Source organism: Bacillus rossius, chromosome 2 (genome assembly GCF_032445375.1).
Source record: "Bacillus rossius redtenbacheri isolate Brsri chromosome 2, Brsri_v3, whole genome shotgun sequence".
Classification (NCBI taxonomy): Eukaryota; Metazoa; Arthropoda; class Insecta; order Phasmatodea; family Bacillidae; genus Bacillus; species Bacillus rossius.
Genome location: NC_086331.1, coordinates 30,119,285 through 30,134,393, shown reverse-complemented (window position 1 = coordinate 30,134,393; position 15,109 = coordinate 30,119,285). Strand labels below are relative to the sequence as shown.

At 39.9% G+C, this 15,109-nt stretch overlaps 1 protein-coding gene across 2 annotated transcripts in view; it reads right to left on the bottom strand.

Moving 5' to 3' along the window:
- The window catches only part of LOC134529215 (protein scarlet-like), a 183,992-nt gene that overhangs the window by 113,510 nt on the left and 55,373 nt on the right, over nt 1–15,109 (bottom strand). For both annotated transcript variants that reach the window (XM_063363083.1, XM_063363084.1), the window contains exon 3: nt 8,298–8,346. In XM_063363083.1, coding sequence (XP_063219153.1) covers nt 8,298–8,346 — 49 coding nt within the window. The remainder of the gene's footprint in view (nt 1–8,297; nt 8,347–15,109) is intronic.

Here is a 15,109-nt window from a genome sequence, read left to right as displayed (position 1 = left end):
ACCATGTCCAGAGGACCAAGGCAACCCCCATCCCCTAACTGGAGGCCGCCTCGAACACCATGCAATCATTGGCAAGCTCTTTCAGGAACCTTGGTCCCCTGAGCTCATCCTCCTTGAGCCACCCAGTCTCTGGCTGTCCGTAGACACCACGACCATGTTGCCAATCCGGAGGTCTAGGCTGAAAATGTTTCCACCATCTCCAGCCTACGGACCACGCTTCTGGAAAATCCCTTCCGTAACCCCTGGCCAGTGAAATATTTTACTATCAACATTCACTGCATATCTCAGCGGTGCGGTTGTGTCTCCGGGTCAACTGGGCACTCTCAGCCTTGCCAGCCATGTTGGATAGTTGCATTTGTTTAGCTACATGAAGCCACTTATATTTCCGCTTACATTTATTAAAAAAATTAGTATCCAGTACCCACGATTCACCCAATTTTTTTTTTACAAATTATGTCATAATAAATTACCCACCTAGAAGCTAATTTTCTGTGTTTCCACAGTTTTATGATAAGCTACATAAAACTTTACTTATATAGTCCCATTTTTTAAAAATATTTCTGAGTAAAAATCTCTGATTATAACAAGAACGGTAACAAGGACATGGCATGTTGGTACGAGCGTTATATAATTCCTGTGGGTAGGCAACTGCACTCGGCGGGCCCTGACCCCTCCGTGCGACAGTGGCCTAACGACCTCTGCCCTGTTTCTGTTCGACTGCGTGAGAGACGGTGCTAAAGCCGGCACTCCACGCTACTAACGCAATATCATCGCCAGCCACTTAAATTTTCGATAAAAACAATCAGGCGGTAAAATTATTTTTCCTTTTTATCAAATATTATTTGATCTTACTAACTATCAGGACTTACCAAAGCCAAAATTTTAAATTACGTTGGTGGAAAAATGTTTACCAAAGTTCAGTGCAAGGCCCTATTAAAGTTTCATTACTACTAATTAAATATATATATGTTAGATTAATAAGTAAAATTGCTATTTTGGATATGTTTCAGGGTTTCTATTAAAAGATGAACGCACAAATAGACATCAGTTTGAACGCCATCTTTGATTTTAATCATCGTTGAGTTCAGATTTTGTTTAATAAACCCTCCATCGACATTTTGGCGTGACAATGGAAACTGTCCATCTCGAAAAACACTGAGACATTTCAATCTCTGACCAGCACAAACCCTATGATTTCACGGAATATTTGACCAACAAGATAAGACTCCACACTCCTACTCACACTCGAGTGTTAGGCAGATGTCGCACTATGCGTTTCTGCCGCTCAAGCTAAAACTTCCGCAGCGTTGAATATTCTTTCGACCGCTTTTCCTAGAGCGCACGATGGAGGTCTTTCAAGAATACACTACGTAAATGTATCAAAAACCAAAATGTAAGCAACTGACCTAGAACAAACCTCCTAGTAGAAACTGGCAACCTCTCCGGGTCAACCGTATAGTGTGACACCGGCCATAGTAAACAAACTGTTCATTGGCTGCCACGTGTGTAAGATGTGATCTCCGTCTTTTACTCACGATAATTTGATTCACACAGCCGATGGATAAATGATTACAGCTGCACGATATATTCCAAAGGATATCAGATTAACGACGTTTTAGTCACAAAAGACGCAGAAACGCATTAATGTTGTGTGGCAACAAGGTGGTAAACTATACCTCTAAAATTTAGGATCTCTACTGAAATACGGGTTTGATGGGGCATAGAATTTCATGTTGTTTTCCCCCTCTCTAGCTCACTCTTCGGGTTGATTAAATGTAGACTGTAGTTAACAATTAATAGGGTGTGTACTGCAACGTATCTGACGTCAGTATTGACAAGAGAGTAATAGTGTACCAGTGTGAACCAGCCGCTGAAGTCTTTTAATACGTTTTTTTTTTATCGACAAGTAAGAATATAAACTTTTACACATTTTGCATACGTTTAATGGTTTCTTCAATAAACATTTTCTCAGAAGATTCTGTGGCGCTATTCACAGACCAGATAGACAACCACGTCATCCATCCGCTCTTTAGGCACTATGCCAAGCTTCTCTGCCAAGTTATTTGCATCAAATGGCCGAATTTCCATAAATTCCAAGAAAATGACTTCCCCCAACATGGGCATGCAAGACTGGTAAAATCTAATTGAGAGGTCCCTGGTGTCCTTGATAAGATGAAATGTATTCACAATAATCTGAACTCCCTTGAAATCAGCCTTTGACAAACATCGCTGACCAAAGGTAACTGCTGATAATGCAACCAAAATTGCTTGCCATGCACCCGGTCTCATTAGCACCAAATATGGAATTGTTCCACGCCAAGATTTTTCATGGAGACCAGTTTACCCTTTCACGGTGAGGAATAGCCCCCAATTTACCCCCTCCCCCTGGTACTAATAAGTAGAGGGCCCCCACAAGTTGAAAATATACATTTTAAAATGGTATTAATATATTGTGATTTAAAAACATAGGTGCGTGGCCGCCAAGCGCGTCAGAAGAGAAACTTCGAAAGATACAAGCATGATAATGTTTATACTGTTACGAGAACGCTAGCGACGAAACTGACCAGCCAGCCTGCGCGTCAGCTTTGCGGGAGAGACGCGATGCAGGTAACGCCCGTCTCTCCGAGGTAATCCGATTAGTACGGCGCATCTCTACCTCCCGAGAGTTCAGCACGTTTCCAGAGACCCATCTGCATGAAGTGGCTTAGCTAGTACGCCATTGTTGTCAGAGATTCGAGTGTTAAGTCCGGGATTCTGATGACGCGACACTTCGAAGGGCTACGAGATCGTTCCATGCCGGCATTCCGCAGGTATATAGGACGACTCCGACCTCTGGCCGGCAGTGACCGAGGCTGGTGGCGACACCGGCGAGCGAGTGCGAGACTGGTGACAGCAGTCAAGTGGAGAGGGTTATTGACCCCTTGGCGAGCGATAAGCGGGCGACGAGAGGGCTTCGCGTACGAAGGTTGGTGCATGGGGGACTGTGTCGCGGCGCGGACAAATTGCGAATGAGTGTGTTGGGACAGAGGTGCGTGGTAAGAGAAGAGCAGCAGAGAGAGCCACTGTCGAGCCGAGCTACAGTGGAGAGAGTGAGTAGCAGACTTATTTAAAGCGTTATAACTTTGTGGAGACGCAGTTAAATTTATACAATTTACCTATGTGAATGTTAGTTAATAAATAATACTCTAGTTAATTAATTGGGCTATCCTTGCTGGAACTGTTTTCCCACTCGAAAAAAAAAAAAACATTTTGTGCAAGTATAAGAGTTATGAAGTACTCTAATGAGCAAGTCTCCGTGTATGCAAGTTCAGAAGTATACAAGTATCTAAGTATGCACGTGCAAATGAGCCAAAATTCAAGTGTGCTATAATGGAAACGTGCAACAGAGCGCCCAACTCCACACTTTTGTTGCACTCTGATGATGTCATCATCTCCACTTTCCCTAACAACTGTAACTAAATTTTACTTAAATAAACTCATTTAAGTAAAAAAATTTAATGAAAAAACCTAACTAACCCAACCGTCCACACGATTTGAGCCAATAATCTGATAAAAATTTCTGGGCATGGAACAGTCGTTTTGAAATAAGTATTAGTCATATAAAACATTCACATAGCAATATTTAAGTATGCTTCTTGTCGTTGCCTGTTGCTAACAGCAATTTTCATTGAGTACCTACGTACAACTGCATGGCACACATGAAATTTAACACTACTGCTATTTGTGTTACTGGCTGTAAAAAAGTATTACCCATTTTAAAATGTTCAATAATTTACTTATTACACGATAAAATTACACAATAAAGTACACAATGAGGGTTTGACATAGTAACGAACACGGCGGCGAAAAACCTCTGTGTTACCGGTTGTGAATAAGTATCTTTTAAAAATATTCACGTGAAAAAATAAAATAACCTATTAAGTATACGATTGACGTTCACAATTGTAACAAAAATGGCGACGGAAAGACTGCAGAGATTTATACATGTGTTAAGGCCGGTCCACATGCAACGTTTTGAGCAAAGATTTCTCGCACGGATCCAGTTGTGGCAGGCAAGACGTAGAGTGTGGCCAGGAAAACTCAGCGGCGCAACAACAGGGGTGGCGGGGGGAAGGGTATTTTGCCCCCCCCCCCCCTTCTGAAACCTTGAAGTGGGGGCAGACGGGGGCAAAGAAAGTGCTGTACAAATCGGATATGTTATTTCCACTAGCTCTGTAATCAATTTTTAGATAATAAAACTGCTTAAATAGCACCATTTTCCACCTCGAAATACAAATTTTCCCGGGGGAGGGCCCCTGGACCCCCCGCTTCAATAGAGGGGATCGATTATTATTTGTAAAAAGGTATATTGCCCCCCCCCCCCTTTTTGAAAATTTAGTTGTTGCGCCCCTGGGAAAACTACATGATTTTACGAACTGCGTAGTCCTGTAACAAAAAGGAACATGGAGACGCAAGACTGAGCAAAATAACTGCAAAGACAAGTCGATACGTCACGCAGATAAGTTTGTGCGCATGGCCAGTCGCTCCGTCTGTTTATTCAGCAGTTTTCATCCAAGGGTTGCGCTGAAATGGAAGACAATGAACATGACTTTCGTCAGTGCTCTAAAGAAATTTTGAAAGAGTTTATTGAACTATATAAAAGATACCCTTGTTTGTGAGGAGTCAAAAGTAGAGTATAGCTACAGGTATAAGAAAGGGCAGGCGTATGATGTATTTGTACATACAAGGAGGTAGTTCAAGCAGCAAACCGAGAAATGGTGACATCGGTTTGCCCGAAGTAGTCAGTAACAAATTGCCGAGTTAAAACTGTGGGAGAGGACATTCTGCAGGGTTATAACTGCTCAGGTGGATCGTTGCTAAAAACGCTACGTGTGTATCGGCCTTTATTGTCCAGTTTATTAATTGTTCTATTCCCTCTTCCCCCCTCATGAGTCTTCTTTTTATACCCAGAAATATCCGTTACCTCCGTTACCTATACTCACGTCCGTTACCCTGTAATGACGTCATCGCTCAGCTAACCCTACCTGCTGTAAATAAGTTTCATTTAAAAATATATATACATATATACATATATTTGATTTTGTTAACGTAACAACACTGGCCAATGCAAAACGCATCGACTACCCGGGCCTATAGAACAGTTAGTTGTTAGCTGGGTAGCAACGTGAGGATATGAGTGTGTATATATTCACTATTGCCCATGTTTTACAAAACTATGGTTTGCAAAATTGTGATTAATACTTGTCTACTAATGTTTGTCCCAGGCTCTGGTTGAACTTCAGGCGGACCAGAGGTGATGAGAGCCACATGGGCCACCAAAACACTATCACTGAATAATTTTAAATAAATATGACTGAGGTGGATAACAGTTAAATCACTCAACCACCAGTACCACTGACGTTTAAGTAAAAAAATATTCCGCTCTGTAAAGCATTTAGAATGAATAAGTTTTCAAAACGTTAAAAAATATAACTTTGACAGCTTATGATGCAAAAAAAGACACCATTATTATTTTATGACAATTATCTCTCATGGGATGTCTTAAAAGTTATAGAAAATTATATAGTATAAAATTCAACTATGAGCTTATAGTGCAGAGCGAGCCTAAGTCATTCTATGCACAACCGTGCGACGTGAATGAGGGCGAGATCAGGGTAAAATAAGTTTCTAAACACACAAACGGGAAGTTATTAACCAATTGATTGTTTGAATCATTGACCATGCAAAAATGGTACACTTCGTGTGCAATTAACGTTTTCCTAAAAAATAAATGTCAGTGATTTCCCATGGAATAATGGGAAAATTTATCATTTGTTATTTATAATTCCTCGCCTACAATAATATATGCTGTTTTCGAATACATAGGAATGCGTCCACAGCGCAGATGTTCCTATACCTCTTAGCAAATGCAGCGACAGTGGAAAGGACGTATTTCTAAGGGATGTATGAAATCCACAGGTGATACTTTTAATCGAGTTTTTCTTTGTCTCTATTTGAGTTATAACTTACACTATTTACGTTTTCAACAAATCTACTGCCAAAGCTCTGAAGTAATATCATGTACAAACAAAATAAAACATGATTCCCAAACGCATATGCATTCCTTGTGAGAGTTCTGATGCAACTTAAAGATGGCCGCGTCCGCTACGATGCACTTTTAGTGGACCGTTTAGCTAAGGGATTTGTTAAGTTAATTTTCGTAAACAGCAAGGGTAAATTTCCGAACAGCTTCTTACAAAGTAGCTCCACGCAGAAACACAGTTTTTATGACATCGCAACTTTTGTTGTATTGCTGGTGCATGGGCGATGCTAAACAAAACAAACTGAATCAATGGCGCCCCGCACGCGTGCACGCATTGCGAACTGGGGCGAAGCAAGAAGATCGATGTAGGTCGCCGTACGCAGATCCCCTCCTGCCAAGCATCTGTCAGGATTCCGTTCACTTAGTCGTTGTTGGGCACAGAGTTGATAGCCTTGTGGTTATAGGCCCACTATAACCCTTACGATCCCGTCGTCTAAAGGCTCAGTCTCCGCGTTCTTTGATGATTCTTCCAATGGAGAAGATTGAATTAAATGATAATTTTGGACATACGCTATTCTGTATGTCATACAGAAAACCCGAAGAACGCACAAAGAGAGATTAATACAAACACACAGAAAAAAGCCAAAATCTGCCGATGTCAAATTTTAAATGTAAAGACAGCACAGAGAATCCCGTGGAAAGAATCAGTCAGATCAATATCACAGCACAGATGAACACAGCTGACAAGTCATTTGCAACAAAAACAGTAATTACAGACAAAAAACATGAGACAACACAGAAACAGGCAGAGGAACCCAGCGATGATTTTAATTTGGCTTGTTTTCTGTGTTTTTGTGTATTCATTTCTGTTTGTCCGGTCCTCGGATTTTCCCTATGACATGCAGTGCAAATTAGCAATGGCGTATGTCGAAAATAATGATTTCAATCATCTCGCACACCATGAAGGTTATTTAATTTCGTCGTCATTACTATTAATTGAGGTCTTTTCCTGTAAATTCAGTACTACCCCTCTTTTGAATTTTGTGTTTCGTCTCAAATTTTCTCATTAGATGTTTATTAAATATTTTATAATGACACTGAAAAGTCACACGAGTGTTTATAATATTATCACTTTGTGTGACACTTTAGTGATCGAAAATAACGTTTAGTAAATATTTGATGGCAAAATCTGAGACGAAACATAATATGCAAGAGAGGTACTGGAATAAATGTAGGCTACAGGGAAATCCCTTAATAAATAGTTCTGAAAAGAAAATTAATTATCGAACTTGGCACGTGAGAACGAGACTTAGAAAAGCTTTTTCCTCGTTATACTTTTTTTTATATGTGCATGCCATTACTTGCAGTTCAGATCTTTTTTAACGTCTCTGGCTCAACCTGCCACAGGACAAACATATCTTTGAGCATTTCTGGACGTTATACCTGACAGGCTTCTGTTACCAAGCATTTTTTCTAGAACTTAAGGCTTCATTAATAGCATCTCCTTGAGCCAAAATGCAAAATCATGGCACAGTTTACAAGCTAACTGAACCTTAATACACAAATGTCTGACTTGTGATATGAAGATAACAACTTAGGTACAGAACTCTTTACACCGCCAAGAGTGTTTATTACGTGGATTCATCGTAAAATCAATACTATTAATGTCTCACAATCATTAATTAAACTAATACTGCCTTGAAATCGAAACATAAAACCCATTAGATATAATATCATTGACTTGTAACGACAGACTATTAACCTAATTAAAAATATGTTTTGCAAAACTCCACAAATAAATTCATAGACATATTTCCTTTGGAGATAAAAAGTTAAGCCAACTTGTTGCATCTTAAATTCTTTTTTTTTTCTCCTTTGAGCACAACATTTATGGGTTGATTTCAGACCGTCGATAATTTTATTTTGTAGTGGGAATGCCTCATGAATTATGCGTCTGAATTGCGAATGAAGTTTGTTTAGATCATTTTTAATTATATTCTGGCAGGTGGCAACCCTTTAAGATCAATTCGTATTGACTCCTTATCTTCGGTTTATCTAGGCCGGTGAGCTGAAATGGCGGCCACTTGTGACCTGTGAATAGGTGGTGTCGATGGCCGGTGTTTTGAGGCTTAAACTCTGCGCCCCGCCTATACAGTATATCGAGCAATAGCATTGGGAATGAATGAAACTTGAGTCACGGATATCTACAGTTGGCGAGCATGCGCGCGCGCACGCATACACACACACACACACACACACACACACACACACTAACCTGCCTCCCATGATGGCCATGAGCGTCCCAGACCTGACAAAGCCGCTCACTGAAAAAAAAGAAAAAAAAAGAAATTGTGATTCATCTCCTGCATACACAGTCATCAATCATGTTCATACACGATACTTTCAAAATAGAATGCTTCACGAACACAAGACAATATTTATTTGACAAATTAGAGTAGGTTCCATTCGTGGTTGGGTGGTGAAATTTCATTTGTGAAGACAGCTGCATTCAGTGGGATGTTTCGATTTATTGCCAAACTTAAAAGTTATGTATTCACGTTAGCAGCACTCTTTTCGTAATTGACGACGGCCGGTGAGGCAAACAAGAAATTCACGTCTGCTAGCTTGAAAATCTGTAAATAGAAAATGCAAGAAGAGAACCTCGGGAGCTGCGTGACACGTGTCTGCAGTCCGACCCGTTGGGCCAGTGGTTAGAGCTTCTGGCTGGGAAGCCGAAGGTTTCGGGATCGACTCCCGGCCGGGTAGGGCCATTTTTCGCTTCTGGAAAATTTCCTTCCCTAGTCCAGGACTTGGTGATGAGTGGTCATCTCACCACCCCACAGCAGAATCGCCTTAACCTTGAAAAACTTTTGTTGCACCGTGGCTTCGGGAATCGAACATGACTATAAGAAACAAGCAACTTAGTCCATCATAAAATAGTATACTCGAAAAAAATCCACATAATATAACTCCCGTCAGTTTTAATTTGTAGTTCACAGCTTAAAACAGTAATAAATTATAATCACATAACTTAAACACACACTGCCAAACCCCAAAACAACAACTCTCTCAAGTCAGAACCATATGTCTTAGGAAGGACAAACATAATGCAGAATATTCTATCTTGTATAATTCTAATTTGTATGTTTCTAATTTAAAACAGCTTCCCCGCGGCTTTTCCCACCGTGACATCATCTGGGGGTCACCGTGCTCGGACACGAATATCGAAGATAATCATAATCATCATCATCAAAATTTCCAAGGCAAAACAGAAATCTAAAGTTAAATATCAAATGCATACAACAAATCAACTAATGCACTAAGCTACACGTCAGGAACGCCTTATCTGACACCTTCACTGTTGCTACCAACAGAAAGAATCAACTGTTATTTCTGTCTTTACAAATCATTGCGCTTTAATGGAGTGGCACACTAAAGATAAGTTTTAAATCTCCATATTTTCATCTTGTTCGATTTTTGTTTTGTTTTTATTTTTGAAAAGCGTTTGGTCGACGACGAGGTCTTTAAGAGACGGGCATAAGCAGTACCATTAAGGGAAAAATGGAGAGGAATCGATCACGGCCAATAATAAGGATCCACCCCAGAATTTTATATAAGAGTTTTCAGGATACAATGGCAAAACCGACATCAAGATAACTGACTGGTATTCACAAGTTGCACCACCTCACTCGGTCCTCAGGTAGACTCCTCTAATTCGTACTACACACATACGTGCACACGTCACCAGCAAGTGAAATGTACTGCTGAGCCTTTTAATGTAGTTAATATTTCATGTGCAGATTTTTACGACTTTAACATTGCATTTAAGCCGTATTTAATGAAGCCAGGCCCAAGCACTTCCTCTCCTTTGAGGCTTAAAGGTACCCGTAAACTGCAAGTCTTAGAAGAGTATTCACATGGAAAAGTAGGGCACACCTATACTGGTCCTTGGAATACAGTCTGTATTCGGAATTCAAAGAAGCTACCCAATTCCTTGCATCTTACTGAACTTTACGCTTCGTAATTGCTTCTGAAACAAGCTAATTTGAGAGACATCAAAAGATTACAAAATACTTGCAGTCTCTAGAGAACAAGGTTTATTGTCTCAACATGTCTCTGGTACAAAGAATCGGAAGAGGAAGAGGAAATGTACGATGACAATAGTAGTGGCGAAGAGCATTAAATATAAGTTATGATGGGAAATTGAATCTACATAAACAAATATGTTGTGCTTAGTTTGTGATTGCAAGAACTATATATTTATAGGCACAAAAAAAATTGTTCAGTGTTACTGGAACTAACATTTAGAAACATCTGTAATGAAGAACATTGTGTGCGGTGTCTAAAGTTAAATTCTTTTTATTTTAAGAGATTTCATAATTGAAAGTGACATATAATTATTTAATTTGTTTGTCAAAATCCCCATTGTACACTACTTACTAATATTAAGCTTATGTTTCTCCTAAATGGTTTCATATTAAATGTAATTATTCTATTGTAGGTTTCGGCATTACACTAAAAAAGAAAAACCAAGGCATGGAATTGGTAATATCAATAGGATACATGTTACATCAGATTTTGCTTCTCCTGTAAAATAATTATTTTTGTACAATAGCAGAGTTTTTTATAAAGCCCTTCAATCAAATTCAGAGACAATTTAGAGTTTAAGACTTTACATAATTTATTAAAAACTCATTAGTAGTATATAATAGGGGCTCCTGCGCCTGGCTTCTGGCTGTGGTGTATGTGTCGCAGCCGCCATCTTGGATTGTCACGTCACGGCGGCCATCTTGGATTGTCACGTCACGGCGGCCATCTTGGATGAGCGTAATGGGACACAGCGTAACGGAACACAGTGTAACGGGACAAAAGGTAACGAGACAAGTAAATCACGGCAGCCATCTTGGATGACCGTGACCTTGACCTTTTAACTGGTCTTTGACCCCGGCAGTCATATTGGATCCGCCATATTGGATCAGACATCTTGGATACAGTTGACTTTGTTTCTGTTGTTTGTTCCTAGATAGTGCCAGCGTCGCTCTTGATTTTTTTCTGTTACACTGGAGGCCGCCATCTTGGATACAGTCTACTTTGTTTCTGTTGTTTGTTCCTAGATAGCGCCAGCAGCGCTCTTGATTTTTTTTTCTGTTTCACTGGAGGCCGCCATCTTGGATACTATCGACTTTGTTTCTGTTGTTTGTTCCTAGATAGCGCCAGCAGCGCTCTTGATTTTTTTCTGTTTCACTGGAGGCCGCCATCTTGGATACCATCGACTTTGTTTCTGTTGTTTGTTCCTAGATAGCGCCAGCGTCGCTCTGTCTCATCACATAAGGACGATGTTCCAATACCTACCAGAGATATTATGGTCCTTATCGACATATTAAATTTATTTTTTTATGCAAAATACATTGGAAGCATTGTGATTCGAACCAGCGCAGCTCTGATCTCTAGGTTGGAAGACATACGCCTTTAACCGCTCGGCTATCGAGTCAATTACCACACTGAGAATTAAATAAGGTATATAAAAAACATGCATATTCGGACTTGAAATTTTGTTTTAATTTTAAGTAATAATAGCACTACCTGTTTAAGACAGAACCAACATTTTGGTTTATGACGTCACCGTTTCAATTTCCGTTACGGTCGCCATCTTGAAAATCCGCAATTTTTATGTTAGAAAATCGGGATGGATTTTAAAAATCATTAAAAAAATTATTTAATCGAATAAATAATAAAAATCTTAGTAACCATTGGACTTATCCTTACGGTCGCCATCTTGGATTATATCAATGTTGCATATTTTGTTACACCCGCCATCTTGGTTGAGTACTATGTCATCATTACACTTTATGTTATGACCGTCATATTGGATCCTATTAATGTTGCAATTACCGTTATGATCGCCATCTTGAAATTTAGACGCCATCTTGGAAATCCGTACTTTTTATGTTAGAAAATCGGGAAAAATTACAAAATTCATCAAAAAATTAATTTAATAGAATTCTGATTGATTATATCGATTCACATCCTTGGTTAGAAACCGGTCAAAGCAAAAAAAAAAACATCAGATCCTTCCTCCACAGAAGCCACCTACAGACTGACCTACCACCAATATCAAGGTATATATCGTCAGCTGGTATGACGTCATGTCCGCCATCTTGTCATCGTCCACTAGAGACCACCATCTTGTTTTAGTCTGCTAGAGTGTGCTGGCATCATGTAAATATAATTTTCTGTTCACCATACATTTAACCTCGTCTGTTGGCATTGATCTTTGTCATTGACCTTGAACTTTGACCTTGACCTTGAACTTTGACTTTGACCTTGTACTTTGACCTTGTCCTTGATATTTGACTTTGACCCTGACGTCCATCATGGATCCGTCATTTTATGTTCAGTACATGCTACCAGGAGCTACCACATGCTAGTGATCATTGCCACCATCATGTTTTCGTCTGCTGGAGGACACCATATTGTGTGTACTCGTCTTACCATCATGCTAGTTTTATTCTAACCTTCTGCAGTGCAGTAATCATTTATTATTACTGAGGTGCCCACCATCTTGAAATCTGGGCGCCATCTGGAAAATATTTCTTTATTTAGCTAGAAATGCGGGGAAAATTCCAAAAGTCTCCAAAAAAATAATTATTAATATACAAATTAAATCGATGGATTCCTCTCCAGGTTCGATTCTTGACCAGTGACAGTTGTAACTAATTATTAAATAAATGTTAGGTTCTGTTTTCAATTACCTTTCGCGGAGTTTATTAATCATTCACTCTACGTAAAACAACAAGACAATATACCTGACCAACGAATTAAATACAGTGCCGATCAGCCTAACATGAAAGTCTAATTTTTCAATAATCTGAATAACATATAAGCCGTTCATATACAAAGCCTTACATACAGGCCAAATGTCTTCAGTCCATGAGACCAAGTCATGTCAATATCAGACATATAGACCATGAACTCAGTACACACAGGAAAACGGAATGTACACGCAGGAAAATCTAATGTACACGCAGGAAAACGTAATGTACACGCAGGAAAACTGAATGTACACGCAGGAAAACGGAATTTACACGCAGGCAAACGGAACGTTCACACAGGAAAACGGAATGTACACGCAGGAAAACGGAACGTACACGCAGGAAAACGGAATGTACACGCAGGAAAACGGAACGTACACGCAGGAAAACAGAACGTACACACAGGAAACGGAACGTACACACAGGAAACGGATCGTACACAGTAAACGGAATGATCATACATACAGTAGCGGAAACACATGCTTAGTTGGAAATCAGAATACAAGAAATAAAACGTACTTTTTCAAATAATTTATTTATTTTTCAATAGTACACACATTACAGTTAAACAAATTATTATTGTCCGTAACCAGCTTTCCGAAGTTCTTTAAGATGGACGATACTTCATCGATATGCGAGTAGTTTCCTCTACGAACACATGCCACCATCAGTCTTAGTTGGAAAACCAATATGTTAGGATCATCCCATGAGGTATAATCGATCTCTTCTGCTACGTTCATCTTCCTTGTACGTTTATAATAAATATTATTATTTCAGGTGTCTACCGTTTTAACACCAACCGCAAGGTCACTTTCGTCATCGAGACAGTGATTATCACAAGCTTGATCAGGATAATTTATTATGTCGTTTCCATCGTTTCGGTGTCAGTACACCATCAATGTCTTCGATCTTGCCTGCTTTAGCTGCTTCAGCACAGTCTTCGATCACGCCGCCAGCTTCAGAGTCACTGTAGCAATCACCGTAGAAGGCATCGTCTTCACCCAGATTACCTTAAGAATTCGTTATCGTTGATGTCGAAGTGTCTTCATAGTCTTCATACTTCCTTTTTAACAAAGTATGGTGGATCTTCTGACTATCGGCTTGAATGTATTCTCACTTTTCACGGTGTTGTTACTTTCATTAGTTTCAGTCTTCTCGAAGCCATCAGCATCCTTCAATTTATGTTCTTCGTACGATCGGGTGAGCTAATACCATCACGCTCAGGACATGGAAAATTATTGTCGTAATGCAGATCACTCTTCTTTAGTCTAGTGGATGCATCGATGTCCTCTATGCCGTATGTGGGCTTGGCTTTACATGTTCTACCATGTCTTTTTAAGCTGTCAATTCACGTTATCAACCTGATACACCGATTACAGCTTATAATTTTGCGTAGTGTTTTTAACACATTCATTCTTCTCATACCGTTTAGCATTCTTTCTCAAGGTAAACACCTTGCTACAGTATCTACGCTGATGTTGTTTTGATACAGCTACAGACATCGAACGCTCTAGAAGGCGCCAATTACTCCTACAGCCTTTTGCTCCAACTGCTCCATCAGCATTATGTTATAAGATTACAAGGCTGCTTGCTTACGTAGCTTCAAGTCTACGAGACTACGAGCCATGAGGTTACGAGTCTATGCGATTGCGAGTCTTCAAGGTTACGTGATCGCGAAACTATAGGACTACGAAGCTTCAAGTCTACGAGGCTACTTGGATACGTAGCTACAATTCTAGGAGGTCCCAAGACATCATGTCTACGCGACTACGAGCCAAGTGGTTACGAGACTACGTGACTACGAATCTTCAAGTTTACGAGACTGCGAGGCTACAGAGCTACGAAGCAGCCTCTAGAAAACGAGTTTACGTGACTGCGAGGATAGAGGTCTACAAGTCTGCATGAGTACTTGACTACGAAGCTACTCGTCTTCAAGGCTCCAATTGACGCATCCGTCTTCGTCGGAATTTTCTCTTTTGCTCCAACTGCACCACCAGCATTATTTTATAAGATTACAAGGCTACTTGCTTAGGTAGCTTCAAGTCTGCGAGACTCCAATGCATCATGACTACGAGACTACGACCCATGAGGTTACGAGACTATGCGATTACAAGTCTTCAAGGTTACGTGATCGCGAAGCTATAGGACTACGAGTACGCATGGTTACGAGACTGCATGACTAATTGGCCGCGTGGCTACGAATCTTCATGTCTCTAACTGACTACAATAGCACTATTCAGTGGTGAGAGTTAATTTATCTTATGCAAAGGTACTT